Genomic DNA, 16,134 nt, shown 5'->3' on the forward strand with positions numbered 1-16,134 from the left:
ATCATGGGACCCTGGCAGTGTCGGGCTGCACAGGCTCCTTGGGGGCGTGTGGATAGTGACCTGTGCTCGCACACAGGCTTCTTGGTGGCTGCAGCAGTAGCATTAGCGTTTCATGCCCATCTCTGGGGTCCAAGCTGATAGCCGCGGCTCGCGCCCATCTCTGGAGCTCGTTTAGGCAGTGCTCTGAATCCCCTCTCCTCGCACACCCCGAAACAATGGTCTCTTGCCTCTTAGGCAGGTCCAGACCTTTTCCCGGACTCCCTCCCGGCTAGCTGTGGCGCACTAACCCCTTCAGGCTGTGTTCAGGCAGCCAACCCCAGTCCTCTCCCTGGGATCTGACCTCTGAAGCCCGAGCCTCAGCTCCCAGCCGCCACCTGCCCCGGCAGGCGAGCAGAAAAGCCTCTCGGCCTGGTGAGTGCCGGTTGGCACTGATCCTCTGTGCGTGAATCTCTCCGCTTTGCCCTCTGCACCCTGTTGTTGCGCTCTCCTCCATAGCTCTGAAGCTTCATCTCTACCAGTGAAGAGGCTTCCTAGTGTGTGGAAACTTTTCCTCCTTCACAGCTCCTTCCCAGAGATGCAGGTCCCGTCCCTATTCTTTTGCCTCTGTTTTTTCTTTTTTCTTTTGCCCTACCCAGGTACGTGGGGAGTTTCTTGCCTTTTGGGAAGTCTGAGATCTTCTGCCAGCGTTCAGTACGTGTTCTGTAGGAGTTGTTCCACATGTAGACGTATTTCTGATGTATTTGTGGGGAGGAAGGTGATCTCCACGTCTTACTCCTCCACCATCTTGAAGGTCCCCCCTATGCTTCTTGAATTAGTGGGCAAATGTACTTTTCCAGGCATTTGTTAAGAGGAGCCAGGTCTTTGAATATCTTTGAAAGGCAGTCATCAAAGCTAATGATCACTAGCGAAAAAGAGTTAGGGTAGATAGCCTATTATTATGGCTATCAATGAACGGGGGACTCTGTTTGAGTGAGCGCTTATTTTTTTCCTCCCAGGGCTTCTACAATGGCAGTCTTAACCTTTTTTGGTCATGAATCCCTTGCTGAAAGATACGAAGCCTCCTTGCAGAGGGATGGACATAATTACTTCTGCTGGGTTATTTGGCAGGGACTGTGGGTTGTGGGGCCACCTTTTCTCTGCCTGTGCTCAACAACTTTAAACATAAACTAAAAGGATGAGTTAGATAGGAGGTCAAAATACCACTTTTATTATTGATGAGGGCTGGGTTAGAGGATTTACCATAGAATGAGAGCCTGATGGACCTGCCAGTCCTGAACCCCGGATTAGGCAGATTCATCCACTCACGTCAGCCTGCACGGTGGCAGGCCTGCTCCTGGAGGAGCGTGGCAAAATCTGTGCTCCCACTGGCAGGCAGTGACTTCCAAGGAAGAGGAAGGGCAGAGCAAAGCCAAGTACCATCTCCAGTTTATTCTTTTTAAATTCACCACCAGAGGGAGCAAAGAGTGTGTATGTGTTGGGGAGAGAGGGGAGAGACAGGGCGGTGACTGAACAGGGTTGGATAATGGAAAGGACTCAAAACTCCACGGGCTACTCCGAAGCTCACTCAAGGAGACTTTCATAAAGGTAAAGGGTACAGGACATCAGGACAAAGAAAGCAGAGGAGATCATCAAGGAGTTTGAACACTTCCAGACAGGGCCCCCCAGGGTCCTTTTTCAGTTGCACAGATGTGCTTTGTCTTCAGATTACAAACCACTGAGATATGACTGAAGCATCATCTTTTCAGGGTAAACAAGCATCATGTTTACCGAAGGGGTCTTTTATACTATATTGGTCACGTGGCTAAAGGCAGGCTGTGTAACTGATTAAACTGCACGTAAACCGTTGATCTCTCCATCTCTTAAACAGTCTAGACAGTCTGAGCCTGGAGTTTAGAAGGTTAAGGGTTACTTCATAAACCACTAGCTGGCACCCTGCATCCATGCCTTGTCCATAAGCCTTGGAGATGAGTATACTGCTGCTCCATTGCTGCTGCAAATGACACAGGTCCTTTGCTTGACCAGACTTTGGTCAGGCTACTGAACTTTCCCCTGGGTGCATGTCTACACTTCCTTGGAAAATCCAGTTTTAGCAAGAACCCTGCTAAGTGAGTTTAGCAAGAAGCCCCCACCCTCAACATCTGATCAAATTCCTCATCTTCCGCCATCCCCTCGGGTGATGTCTGGTCACCGTGGCCTGTCTTCAGTAAGAATCCGTTAGTCTGTTTAGCCAGAGCTTCCTTCACCGTGGTGTTTCATCTTAGTAATTTTCCACCCACTGACCCCCACCCTGCTCATTGGGTACAAATTCCCACCTGCCCATGCTGTGCTCGGAGTTGAGCCTGATCTCTGTCCCTCACTGTAAAATGCCATTGCAGTGGTCCTGAATAAGGTTAGCCTCACCATCTTTAACACGTGTCACTGAATATTTTTTTCTTTGACAGTCATGGCGCCATGACTCGTATAGGATCAGATTCATCACTGGACCCCCGACCTCTCACTCTGGACCCTCAGTATGCACCTTGAAGCCCTTGTCTTTAGTCCTGACTGACTGATCGGTGATCCATTGGTGACTCTGACTCCTGAGCCATTGCTCCAGACAAACATCTGTTGAAGCTGACTTGATGTTTACGGTTTTGGGTATACCCTCCGAAGCTGGGTTAGAGTCCCAGGCTTCTTTCGACAGGTACCTCCTGGGCTGGAAGGTCTTCCTGGCTCCGTGTTCTGAATGGGGATTACTTCCTGGTGTCCTGGGCTGGAGCTTCTTTCTTCCTGACTCTGTGTGAAGTCTCTGTTCTCTCTTTTGGATCTGGCTTCTCCCATTGGAACTTCTCAGCCAACTAAACCACCTCTTCTCACATCCTGCTGACTCTCTGCTATGCCAGCTCTGTCTGCTTCTGTTCTTGTTGGCATGTTTTGCTGAGGATAATTTGGAACTTTGTTGGCGTCTTTTGGAAACTTGAGATCTCCCCAGATTGACTGCTCTAATACTGCTCCCTCCCTGTTGCTTCTGCTCCTCCGTCCTCCTCTTACCACCATCAATCTTCCCCCCAGTTCCCTTGGATCCTTTGATATGTCCCACTTCAAACCGCCACCTCCTCCATCCCTCTGTGCACACCCGTCAGACTTTCCCCTCCCACTGCAGCCCCTCAGCTCCCCACAGCCACTTCCATTTTTGGTCCCTTGCCGTCCATCGGGGGCTCTCAAGAAACTCAGGTAGCCTTGAAAGCAGCTACCTGAGTCTGAAAAGAAGAACAAAAGGCTATTTGGAAATAGAACTGAATGATTTGTCCACTCACATGGGCTTTGGAAACATCCAGACAGCAGTTAGATGTCTCTTCAGTCTGTTGCCTAAAATTTAGACCACAGCAAAGGAAGATTACGTATCACGGCAAGAGAAGATCTTAAAAGTCTCCTCCAGAAGTATTGGTAGGCAGGTGACCTTAACTTGTTTTATTTGCCAGAGACAATTCAGATGAAAATACGAAGTGGAGATAAACAAATGAGATTGTATTGCTGTTTTACTGACTCACGGCTAAAATTTTAAAATGAAAACTCTTAAGTTCTCTATTTGTGTCTGTATGTTTATGTATTTCTATATATATGTATGTTATAGGTGTGTGATAGTTTCCTACCTCTGGATGGTATTATCACATTAATTTATAAAATCCCTTAAAGAGATCTATTCAAATTGGTTTAGAGATAAATGAGCACTTAGATAAATTATGTTCTTAAAACTCTCAGGAATACAGAAACTAACCCAAGTGTTTTTAAGTTCACATGATCTTGAATAATCTTTTTGCTAGTTCTTATATTGTTGATACAGTTGTTGATAAATTGACAACTTCAGGGCTGTCGGCTTTAAATATGTAATGCAGATATGCAATTTTTTCCACCTGTGTTTACTATTCAAATAAGCTTATGTTCTCTCTACCAGATATTTAAGATTATAAATTATAAATCAACCCTTAGGACAAAATGTATAATAAAAAGGAATTGCTTGATGTCAAGCATGGCAGTTAAAAAAAAAGAGGCAAGAACCATAAATATATAATTTTTTGTTCTTCGCTTTTGTGATTTTTTTTTTGATACTTGCGTGATTGTCAACAAGAAAAACAACTTAAGACGATGGATGGCTAGCTTTGTTTAATTAATGGCTCATGAAATTTTCATGAGTAATTCAAGTATAATTGTTCAGAACAAGTAAATTAAATAGATGTAAGTGGACTAAAAGTTTATAAATGAACTTTTCAATGGTAATTATGTTTTATGCCTCCTGAAAAATAGTTTCAAACATTTTTTTCATAACTTGAAACCTTAAAGCTATACGAAGTTAAGTCAAAGATGGGTAATCATTGACTACATAATTTCCAAATAAGATAAAATATTGAAATATTAATTGCCGAAGAGAAATTTAATTTTATTTACTTTTGGCATCTTGTTTTCATATGGTATAGAGAAGCTAAATATATTTAGGTCTGTCAGTAAGCATGAGGAATTGTACTGTGAAAAAGACACATCTCTAGAAATTATGAAATAATGTATTCATTATTACAGAATGATAGTATGTAGCAGACAGTTTTGCAATTGCCTGCTTCCTAGTTTTTACTGAAAATTAGAGTTACTAATGATTAAAAAATCTAATCAATATAAATAAATGAAACCACTAGGAATAATAAGGGTAAAGAAAACAAACTGTATACAAGGAAAATATAAGGTGTATTTTTGATAAGGAAGGGTATGAAAGATATGTTTTGCTAAGGGTAAGAGAGGATAATTTTGTCCCAAAGTAGAATGAATGGTTGTTCCAGAATGAGAAAGAAGAAAAATGTAGGACAAAAACTGAGTGATGTAAGAAAATTTCTAAAGAAAGTTTGTGGAAAAGGGACCTTGGAAAAGGAATCTTTCCTTGTGTGGTCAAAACTGGCTACTATTGGATGGATTTATTTGTAAGGTTTTTTGGTTTGTTTGTTTAATTTGTCTTAGTATTAATAGTACACTGATACAAAACCAGAATTTGGTTTTCTTTCTCTGTTAAAACACAAGGTTTTCTTAGATTATTGGTTTCCTCTTAATAGGAAATGGTAAAAAAGGTTGTTTTCTTTACATTTAAGTAATCAGCTTGGGAGGATAAGGTTTTGTGTGTGTCTTGTGTTTATCAGGTCTTTGATTATTTCAGAAAACCAGATCTTCTCAATATTAAGAAAGCTAAGAGTTTTTTGTTTTTTGTTTTTTTTTTAACAACTGGGTAACTTTCTGTATGTGCCTTTGAAATCTTTTAATTGTGACTTTGGTTAAATGGACAGCTAAGTGTTGTTTCACAGTGACACCTGTGATCCAATTTAGTCAAGTGTTCAAACCTTTTGGCATTTTTGACAATTTCCCCAAATCAAATTCTAAGCGGAGTCTCTTTGACCCCAAACTAACTTTGGTATTTCCAAAATGGCCCTTGGAAAATCTCAAAAGGATTTGTCTCCTTATGAAAAGAGAGATGTTGAACTAATCAGGTTTATTTGATGTGTTAACGCATCTTATATTCACGGCAGTATAGTTATTTGCATAAGTTCAGTCAAAATCTATCCTCCTTGTAACACAAAGCAATTGGAAACCTTTCTTATATTACCAAGACTTTGATTGTAATGTCATATTTGGGAATGATGTGTACTGAATCAGATATGACCAGATAGCTCTAAGGATCTAAGGTTGACTTTAAGAAGGCAATGTTTATACAGCTCCCCTCGGAAGAACCATCCTGTTTCTGGCTTACAGGGTTTCCTGCCTTACAGGTGAGTAAGGAAGGTCACTTCTGGCAGGCCCAGGAACCTCAGGATGTTTGGGGAACCTTCAGAAGAGAGGAATTCACCCAAATCTATAGGTATTGCAGTCAGATCTGGTGGCAAGTTTTTGACTTGGCTTCTTAGCCTTGAGAGGGAATGCTCCAGCAAAGCAAACTCAAACAAGGTACTATGTGGTCAATCACTGTTTTTGCTGTACTTATGTAAATAACCAGGCCAAATTTAATGAGACCAAACTTTCTTGCAAACAAATTAGTCTTACTTTATCTTTCACAGAAATGGGTGTGACTGTAGAGAGAATGTGCTTTTTTGTTTGTTTCAATGGAAAACTATAGTGAACTGTTGCTGCTTTCATCTTGCACATTTTGCCAGCTTTACCAAATCCTGAATTCTTCTAGTTTCCTCCTGTATCTGGCTACAACTCTCTAAGTTCACATTTCCAAATTTTGTCCTTTCTGACTTGGAATCTTGACAACTAAAACTGCCCTTTTCCTGAAACTCTGTAAGCTGCAGCTGGAAGACTTGATAGAAACTTCAAAAAAAAACCGATTACAATAGATCATGTATGGGCGAGCTTCATGCCTCCTGCTGTGTGGACCGCTCAGGAAATTCATCAGAATACCTGATGCTGTCACCAGTGACATTGAAACTGCAAACTAGGAAAATGTGTCAGGTGGCCAGTGCCAACCTCAGTCTAACACCTGAAGATGCTCTAAGCTCAAGTCTAAAAAATCTTGATGGCTTCCTCCTGGACTCAGAAACTGGGTTTCTAACTATTAATCTTTGTTTTTCTTTTATTTTTCATAGCAACTCCCCTCATTAAATGCCTGACTGCCAGCACCACCCAGCAAATATCCTCTACTATCAGGTTCCAATAGATGATTCAGCTGGTCTGTAATGAACAAAAGACAGCTGAATGAGGAAATGGACTTGTATTATTCAGAGGAAAGAAGAATGTCTTTTCTTTCCTTGAACAAGAAGGGAGACTAACAAAGATTCTTTACTTGACCAAACTTTAGTCAGGTTCCTGAACCTTCTCCTAGGTCCATCAGTGTAGTTTGTTGTAAAATCTAGTTTTAGCAAGAACTTCCCCCTCCCCCCCATATCTGATCATTCTGGATGTCTGATCAGGTTCTTTATCTTCCACTCCCCTTCCCCGCCCAGTGATGTCTGATCACCCTGGCCTGTCCTCAGCAAGAATCTGTTAGGTTAGTTTAGCCAGAATGTCCCTCACCCCTGTTGTTTCCTCATAGTAATTTTCCATCCACTGACCCTCACCATGCTCCTTGGTTATAAATTCCCACTTCCCCATGCTGTATTTGGAGTTGAGCCTGGTCTTTCTCCCCACCGCCCTGTAAAATCCCTTTGCAGTGGTCCCTATACTTATGTCGATAATAAAGTCTGCCTTACCATCTTCAACAAGCATCACTGGATATCTTTTCGTTGACAAAGCTAACCCTATTTTGCACGTGTGGTTTCCACTATCAGTCTACCTTAACATGGAAGGAAGCTTCAGGAATCAGCAATGATTGTTTCCTCTAACAGCTGACACAGATTTTGCCCCCGTACTTAGGAGGTCAAGGAGCGCTGCTTCTTTATATAGGACATTTAAAAGAGGGTAAAATCATTTATTTTCTTCTAGAAATATGGTGTACTATATAACCTAATTTATACTTTTCCTATGAGATGTATCAGAAAACTTTAAGGATGTTACGTATGTTTTATGCAACCAGCATTTTATGACCGTGAGGACAACGCATGATTTCAGATGCAGGTCCCTTCATGAGCTTTTAGTTTTATGGTAGCTCCTTCTTTGAATAACAATTTATCAGGTGAAAGTTTTTATTTCTGCTCATCTCTTCTGGGATAATGCCTTATAAGTTGTGTCCTTAGTTGCAAATAGATAAAATCATTTTAAATGGTGTGTTTTATTCCTCTTGCAGGGACCTTTTACCCAAAGATTTTGTAGTTTATACCTACAACAAGGAAGGGGCTCTGATCTCTGACTACCCTGATATACAGGTAATATATTTTCCTCCTGACCCTATAGCAGAATTTAAAACAATTATAATTTTAAAGTGCGTTCTCTTCAGGTACTCAGGACTGTTACCTTGTGCTTCCCCAAGGACCTCGTTTGATATTATTATATATGACATTGTCCTGGGGTAGGAGTGTGAATGCATTGACATAAATTAAACAGTATTTACCTTACGGCTCTCCTGGTTCTCCATGGTCAAGTGATTTTTAAAAGAGCAGGAAAATAATCTTCTGTTGAATGATAATCCTTACAGATTATGAAGGGGAAAAGTTTGATTTATTTTTTTATTTTATTTATTTTGCTGAAAATGGATACCTCTTAAAGTACATCTTACTTCCTTATTAAACCATTTGACTTGCCATTAGTACTTAGTAAAGAACAAACACTTGTTTCCTATTATACGTTCTGATTTTTTGCTGAAAACAATTATTTTCTTAGGAATTGTGGTCCTTTTTGCATCAGAGAACAGAGTTTTCCTGAGGACAGAACTGGCCAGGAATACTTGAAATAATTGGCACATGTCAACTTTGCTTTATGTGTTATTTAATTAGAGCATAAATATTTCGAATTTTAGTTGGTAAGAGTGTCTTAAAGTCCCTTTTGGCAGTTAGGTATTATATATTATTATTTTTTGCTATAGTTTTCATGAGAAATCTTTGTTACCATTAAACATGTATTATTTTTCCCCTGAGCTTTGTTATGTTTTGCTAGGTGGAATTGTTTATGTTAGTTTTGCACTTTTGCAGCTCTCTTCAAATAAATAGAAGGCAAAACCTTTATTTTATTTATTTGATTTTAACATCTTTATTGGAGTATAATTGCTTTACAATGTTGTGTTAGTTTCTGCTGTATAACAAAGTGAATCAGCTATACATATACAGATGTCCCCATATCCCCTCCCTCTTGTGTCTCCCTCCCACCCTCCCTATCCCACCCCTCTAGGTGGTCACAAAGCACTGAGCTGATCTCCCTGTGCTATGCGGCTGCTTCCCACTAGCTGGCTGTTTTACATTTGGTAGTGTATATATGTCCATGCCACTCTCTCACTTCGTCCCAGCTTACCTTTCCCCCTACCTGTGTCCTCAAGTCCATTCTCTATGTCTGTGACTTTATTCCTGTCCTGCCCCTAGGTTCATCAGAACCATTTTTTTTTTAGACTCCATATATATGTGTTAGCATACGGTATTTGTTTTTCTGTTTCTGACTTACTTCACTCTGTATGACAGACTCTAGATCCATCCACCTCACTACAAATAACTCAATTTTGTTTCTTTTTCTGGCTGAGTAATATTCCATTGTATATATGTGCTACATCTTCTTTATCCATTCATCTGTCGATGGACATTTAGGTTGCTTCCATGTGCTGGCTATTGTAAATAGAGCTGCAATGAACATTGTGTACATGACTCTTTTTGAATTATGAAAACCTTTATTTTAGATTAATTATTAGTACTTAAAAAAGGCAGTGCTGACTTAGATCCATCCTTTGCTGGCCAGTTTTCTGACTCCTTTATCTCAATGTTGTGTTTGTCCATTGTTTTATTTTATTTGTTTTGTTTTATTGTTTTTCCATTGTTTAATAGCAAAATAGTAGAGGAGTTTAAATGTATGTGATAGCATAAACCAGAACACAGATAATCCATTCAGCCGTTCATCCATCCATCCAGTCATCCATCCGAAGATTACTACAGCGTGAGACCAAAGACCACATAATTTATGCCACTCAACAAAAGCAGTGATTTTAAAAAGGCATTTTTTCTCTTGGAGCGGTTTCTTGGCCTGGATTTTGGTAACACACACTGCTTGGACTTGATTCCTGGCTCTATTATTTATTTGCTGGTCAAGTTTCTTAAACCTGTTTGTGCCTTAGAATCCTCACCTTAAAATGGGAATAATAATGATAACTTCATGGAGTTATTGGGAAGCTTAAATGAGTTAATACTTGTAAGATACTACTTAGAACAGTCAGTCCAACAACTGTGAACTCAATATTATTTTTTACTATTATTGAAAGTTTATATGCTTAAAACTGCTAAAAATAGATTTCAGTTTTATAGAAATTTATTCAACTCTTATCATAAAGAATTACAATTTAATTATGTTTTCCTGGGTGTTTGAAAAATATAAACTAAGACAGATGGAGCCTTTCACTTATTGGTTATTGAATATTGTTCAAATAGATAAAAGTGTGACTATAGATTTGAGATAGTAATTAAAACTTTGGTACTGGGATTTTTGTGTGTGTGGCAACATTGTCAGATATCATCATGGAATATACTTTTGTTCATAAAATGCAGTTAAGTTACACTGAGAAAACTTAAATGCTTTCCCTTGTGATTCTGTTATTTAAATTAATTTGTAAAGCTCTTATGTGGCTTTCATCATCAGCATCTTTCACAAGGCCATTTTTCACAAAGAAACACAGTTTTAATAACCACTTGATATGAGTTGCTGTGTGAAATAAAACTCCAAATTAGTATTAGTCTTTGAACTTTGGGGTACCTTGCAGATGCATTAGAAAGTCTCTCAACTAACTCCCTCAGTTAATTAATGCTCCTTCTTTCCTCTGAAAAATTTGTTGACTGCCCCAAGCTCGCTGGCCCTTGTGGCTGGTAGGCTCTTCTCAGATACTTCTGAGTACTTCTACTCCCAGTAGTTGAGTTTTTTGCTTACAGTTTTTGTGTTTCCAAAACTGTTTATGCCATTTATACCTTTACTCTAATCATGCGATTCAATTGGATGTTTTGTAAACTTGCGAAATAGGATTTGTTGTTTTTTTAAAAAACTAAATTGAAGGCTTTGGAAAGATTTAATAAAACCAAGTTATTAAAGAAATACCATCAAGTTGGTAGATTGCGTGATCAAGTGCTGGATTTCAGTCATGTCAAATGAGAGCTTCTATTATAGTGGAAGTAGAAGCATTTAATTTTTGAGCGCTGTGAGTTACTGTATTACTATCTCATAAGTGCTACCTCATCTGTAATAGAAGAGGTGTCTCTTTTCCTCTAGTGAGAAGAAGACAGTATCAAAGCTAGACTTTAACTACAAAGCACTAGAAAGAAAACAGTGGTTGTAAATAGCCTCACACTGGAAAAAGTTGTAAAATGTTGAAATTTCACCTGTGTTGTTTAGTGCATAATTGTTTAATTTTTTAAAAAATGTTCACAGTTTTAGACTTATAGGAAAAGTTGCAGGAATGATAGAAAACATTCGTGCATACCCTTTACCTAGATTCTCCAAATGTTAGCATTTATCACATATACTTTATCCCTTCTTCTCTCTCTTTTTTTTTCTTTCCTGAAGAGTATGTTGTACACCTGGTGTCCCTTTACTCTTAAATACTTCAGCATAAATTTCCTAAAAACAAGAATTTCTTTTATGTCACCATAGTATAGTTCTCAAAATTAAGAAGTTAATATTGAAGCAATACTGTTATTCAGTTACATACCTTATTGATATTTGTTTTGGTCCATTATCCTAATAATGTACTTTATAGTGAAAGGAAATCCAATTTCACATGTTATGCTCAGCAGTCTCCCGTTTCCTTTAATCCAGAAATCCATAGTCTTCCCTTGTATTTCACAACATTGGCATTTCTGAGAAGTACAGGCTGACTTTTTGTAGAACGTCCTGCAATTTGGGTTTGTGTGATGTTTACTCATGATTGGATTCAGGTTATGCACTTTTGGCAGGAATCCACCCTGAAGGGACATTGAGCCGTTCTCTGTATCATATCATGAGCATGTGCTGCAATTAGTTTATCACTGACAGTGTTAACATTGATGATTAAGGAGTTGTCTGCTGGGTTTCTTCTCTGTAAAGTTACTGTGTTTTGCCTTTTTTGGTTAGATACTTTGAAGCTTAGTAACTACCCCAATGCTTCTCAAATTTTTACCCCCTAGTTTTAGTATTTAGTATTTGCCTGAATCAGTTGTTATGATGGTTGTCAAAATGGTGATTTCCTAATTTCATCAGTGCTTCTGTATTCAGTGGTGGTTTCTACTGTAAGGAAGAGTTTTTCCTTCTTACTTGTTTATATCAGCATAGACTCATGGGTTCTTACTGTATCATTAATGAAATTGAAAATCTTTTCATTTATATAAGGGCATTTTTATATCTTCTTTTGTGAATTGTCGTTCAACTCTTTTGCTCCATCTTCTATTAGGGTTAATCTTTCCCCTTTAATGTTTCAGAGTTCTTTGTATTATATATAATATAGTATAGTTTTATCTATGATAAAAGTTACAGATACTTCTCACCAGTCTCTGAGTTGTCTTTTGACTTTTTTTTTTTGGTGTTTCTTTTAATGTAGAAGTTAAAAAAATTTTTTTTAATACAGTGAAAATTATCAGCCTTTTCTTCTGTTGACTCTAGATTTTGAGTGATAGGAAGTCTTTCTCTACACCAGCTTAAAGAGGAATTCACCCCTGTTTTCTTTCAGTTCTTGCATGGGTTCATTTTTTTAAATGTTTGGGTTCTTGATCCACTTGGAGCTTATTCTTATGTATGGTGTGAGGTATGGATCTACTTTCACCCTTTTTTGAATGTCTAACCGGTTGGCTGAGCTCCACTTGTTAAAAAGTGCATCTTTGCCTCAGTGATTTGAGATGCCACTTTTATCATATAAGGTTCCACATGTATTTCAGTCTATTTTGAGACTTCGTATTCTGCTCCACTAGTTGGTCTCTCAGTTAACGCACCACCAGGACCCTACTGTTTTAATTATTAAGGCCCGATGATATGTCACAAGGTCTGGCAGGGCTGGTCCTCCTCCTCCTCCTCCCACTCCCCTTGGCTTTTCTTTTTTAGTGCTTTACAGTTGTTTTAAAGATGAAAAAATCTCATTGTGTACTAAAAAATTCTGATATTAGTAAGTGATATGCTTGCATTTCCACTGGTCAGTTTCTTGCTCAAGATTAAGGATAAAGTCTCTTTAATTTTTAAAGATGGTTAAATATATAACTAATAATAATAATAGTATAATCAGTATGCTTATATGAAGAAAAGAAAATCATCGGATCGAAGTCACTGTTTTTGCCGTGTACTGAATTTTTTCCCCCTTGGTGTCACTAGCCTGTCACAAGGTCCTCTTCTGTATTGGATTTCAGTTGGCTGCTGTGGCATCTTCTTGCCTGTGATTAAAAATGTTAAACATGACGTTATGCTTCCTTGTTCTGCTTCTAGGTTTAAAGGTTATAGGAGTAGAGTTGGTTGTACTTAGTGTCCTCTGGAATTCTGCCTAAACATTTGTGTAGCTGTAGGGTGATAGTAGACAGTCTGATGATAGTACAAAGAATGCCATGTGATAATGATGGGATGCCAATAATAAAAATTTTTAGTTTATGGGCCTTAAGTAATTTTGTTAGTTCTGCAGTTTCTATGATGATTTTCAGCAATGTAACAGTATTTGAAGATAATACAGTTTTTATCATTTAGAATCATTGTCATTATCGGGGATACGTGGAGGGCGTTTATAATTCATCGATTGCTCTTAGCAACTGTTTTGGACTCAGGTAAGGAATTTTCTTTATCAATTTTTTGGGGTTTTTTCATTCCCTTATTTCTTTCCTCTTTACCTATCTCTGTCTCCAGATCAAGTCACTTTAGGGGACTTAAATTTAGATTTTACTTTGATGTTGCTGAAGGTCTTTATAGCTGTGTTTCAGATGTCATTTTCAGCATGTTTATTTAGGACAATCTTGCAGTTGATGAATTTTAATAACTAAAGAAAAAATTTCATGTTTTTGAGTCCACTAAATAAACTTTGCTATTTAAAATAACGCATACTTTAAATTTCTGTCACCCTTCAGGTTTATAAAATTTTCACCTATATTCTTTCATCTAAGGTGCATAATGACTGTGAAAAGGGGCTGATTATTTCCATATTTAGGTGAGCAAGCTGAGGTTCAGAGAAATCATATCATGTATCAAGTGAAGTGATAATAATATTAAAATTAAATTTATTAAGGGCCAGGCAGCATGACACTGGGCTGGTTGATTGAACTAAGAAATATTACTTTAAATTCTCAAACCAACTATATAAGATGGCTATGACTATCTCCATTTAAGTAATGATAGTTGTAGAACAGTTACTGTGTGCCAGGCAACGTTCTAAGTATTTTGTGTGTATTAAATAATTTAGTTTTCAGAACAACTCTATGGAGAATGTAAACTAAGGCTAGTAGGAAACATTTTGGGATTCAAACTCTGGTCTTCTGGCTCCAGACTTCACACTTTTAGCCACTGTTCTGAATTGCCTTTCCTTATACAGCAAACCCTCAGAGAGGTTAGGTAACTTTCAGGCAGTCATGCTAGTGAGTAGTCGTCTTGTGCTTTAAGTTTAGGTCTGTCTGCCTCTAAAGCCTCTTGTTTTTCTCTATACCATTCTACCCCTTCTTACATATGTTAAGAAGTAGGACTTTTATTCAGGTTTCTTAATTCCTTTTCCTGTGTATTTTTTTTTTCATTCTAAAAACTTGTGTATGTGTAATACAACACTTAAGAGGCTTGCTGCATATAGAGAATGTGAGTTATGGGATTGAACCCCTGCAAAACAGCTCTCATTTTGAGCACATCTTTTATCGAATGGATGATGTCCACAAAGAGCCTGTGAAATGTGGGGTTTCCAACAAGGATACAGAGGAAGAAACCACAAAGGATGAAGAGGAAGAGCCTCCCAGCGTCACTCAGCTACTTCGAGTAAGGACATAATGTATTTCTTCATGGCTGAGACTCAAGTGAAAAAAAAATGTTGTGTTTGTGCCTTAAACCAATACCTGTTATTACTGTGTTTTTGCCAACTGTATGCCAGACATTGTGATGGGTACTAAGGGGATAAAAAGACGAGCAATACGCAGTTCCTGCCAGCAAGATGAGTACAATCAGGCTTCTGTGTTTTGGAAACTAGGGCTTAAGTCTTAAACAGTAACTGTATTTCTTTTTGTCATTGCTACCTAATAGACCTTTACAGTGACTTTGAGAGGGATTTTTAAAAAATATTAATTAATTAATTTACTTTTGGCTGCATTGGGTCTTCATTGCTGCACGCGGGCTTTCTCTAGTTGTGGCGAGCCGGGGCTACTCTTCGTTGCGGTGCGCGGGCTTCTCATTGAGGTGGCTTCTCTTGTTGCGGAGCACGGGCTCTAGGTGCGTGGGCTTCAGTAGTTGTGGCTCGAGGGCTCTAGAGCGCAGGCTCAGTAGTTGTGCCGCACGGGCTTAGTTGCTCTGCGGTATGTGGGATCTTCCCGGACCGGAGCTTGAACCCGTGTCTCCTGCATTGGCAGGCAGATTCTTAACCACTGCGCCACCAGGGAAGTCCAGCCGTGGGCTTTTTTTTTGCGGTACGTGGGCCTCTCACTGTTGTGGCCTCTCCCGTTGCAGAGCACAGGCTCCGGACGCGCAGGCTCAGCGGCCATGGCTCACGGGCCCAGCCGCTCCGCGGCATGTGGGATCTTCCCGGACCGGGGCACTGCGCCACCAGGGAAGCCCCAGCCGTGGTCTTTTTGATGTAGATACGCTTTACACAGACTGGAGTGGTAATTCTGGAGCTCTAAAGTGAGAAAGAGAGAGAGAGGGAAAGAGAGAGATTGAGGTTTAGAACTTTAATGATCTCAGATTTTTTCCAGGGACACTCATGGTATCCCTGTTTTGAGACTTATTTAGGATTCCTTGGCTTACTCTTGACAGGAGTCTCTCTCTCTTTTTTTTTTTTTTCTGTACGCGGGCCTCTCACTGTTGTGGCCTCTTCCGTTGCGGAGCACAGGCTCCGGACGCGCAGGCTCAGTGGCCATGGCTCACGGGCCCAGCCGCTGCGCGGCATATGGTATCTTCCCGGACCGGGGCACGAACCCGTGTCCCCTGCATTGGCAGGCGGACTCTCAAGCACTGCGCCACCAGGGAAGCCCTTGACAGGAGTCTCTTAACCTGAACTGTTTCTAGGACCAGAGGAACCTCAGTTGCAGAGAAGCCAGCTTTCTATATAATGAGATGATGTCGCTGTGGTAGAAGAGGCTTGTGCCTCTTCTTCTGGTGTATTTTAATTAACTCATACTAGTTTATGGCATTATTTTCATTGCCGCTCCTGCCATTCATTCTTTTGACTTTTGTACTGTTCTTTTTAATCATTGGAAAACATTAAATTTTAGCTCATGCTATACTTTATCTAAATTTCTGTAAAATCACAAAACTAATTTTTTTTTAAAGTGGCACCTTGTATGTCAGGGTCAATTGTATCTCAATGAAACTGGAAGGAAACAAAGGACAACAATAACAAAGTAAAATGACAACCTTGTCCTTCCTTCTGCT

At 39.4% G+C, this 16,134-nt stretch overlaps 1 protein-coding gene across 2 annotated transcripts in view; it reads left to right on the plus strand.

The window, feature by feature from the left end:
* Window positions 1–16,134, plus strand: part of ADAM9 (ADAM metallopeptidase domain 9) — a 98,445-nt gene that overhangs the window by 20,376 nt on the left and 61,935 nt on the right. For both annotated transcript variants that reach the window (XM_082863719.1, XM_082863718.1), the window contains exons 4-6: window positions 7,736–7,814; window positions 13,267–13,343; window positions 14,334–14,529. In XM_082863719.1, the coding sequence (XP_082719845.1) occupies window positions 7,736–7,814; window positions 13,267–13,343; window positions 14,334–14,529 (352 nt within the window). The remainder of the gene's footprint in view (window positions 1–7,735; window positions 7,815–13,266; window positions 13,344–14,333; window positions 14,530–16,134) is intronic.

Source organism: Leucopleurus acutus (genome assembly GCF_964270905.1).
Source record: "Leucopleurus acutus genome assembly, chromosome: 21".
NCBI lineage: Eukaryota > Metazoa > Chordata > Mammalia > Artiodactyla > Delphinidae > Leucopleurus > Leucopleurus acutus.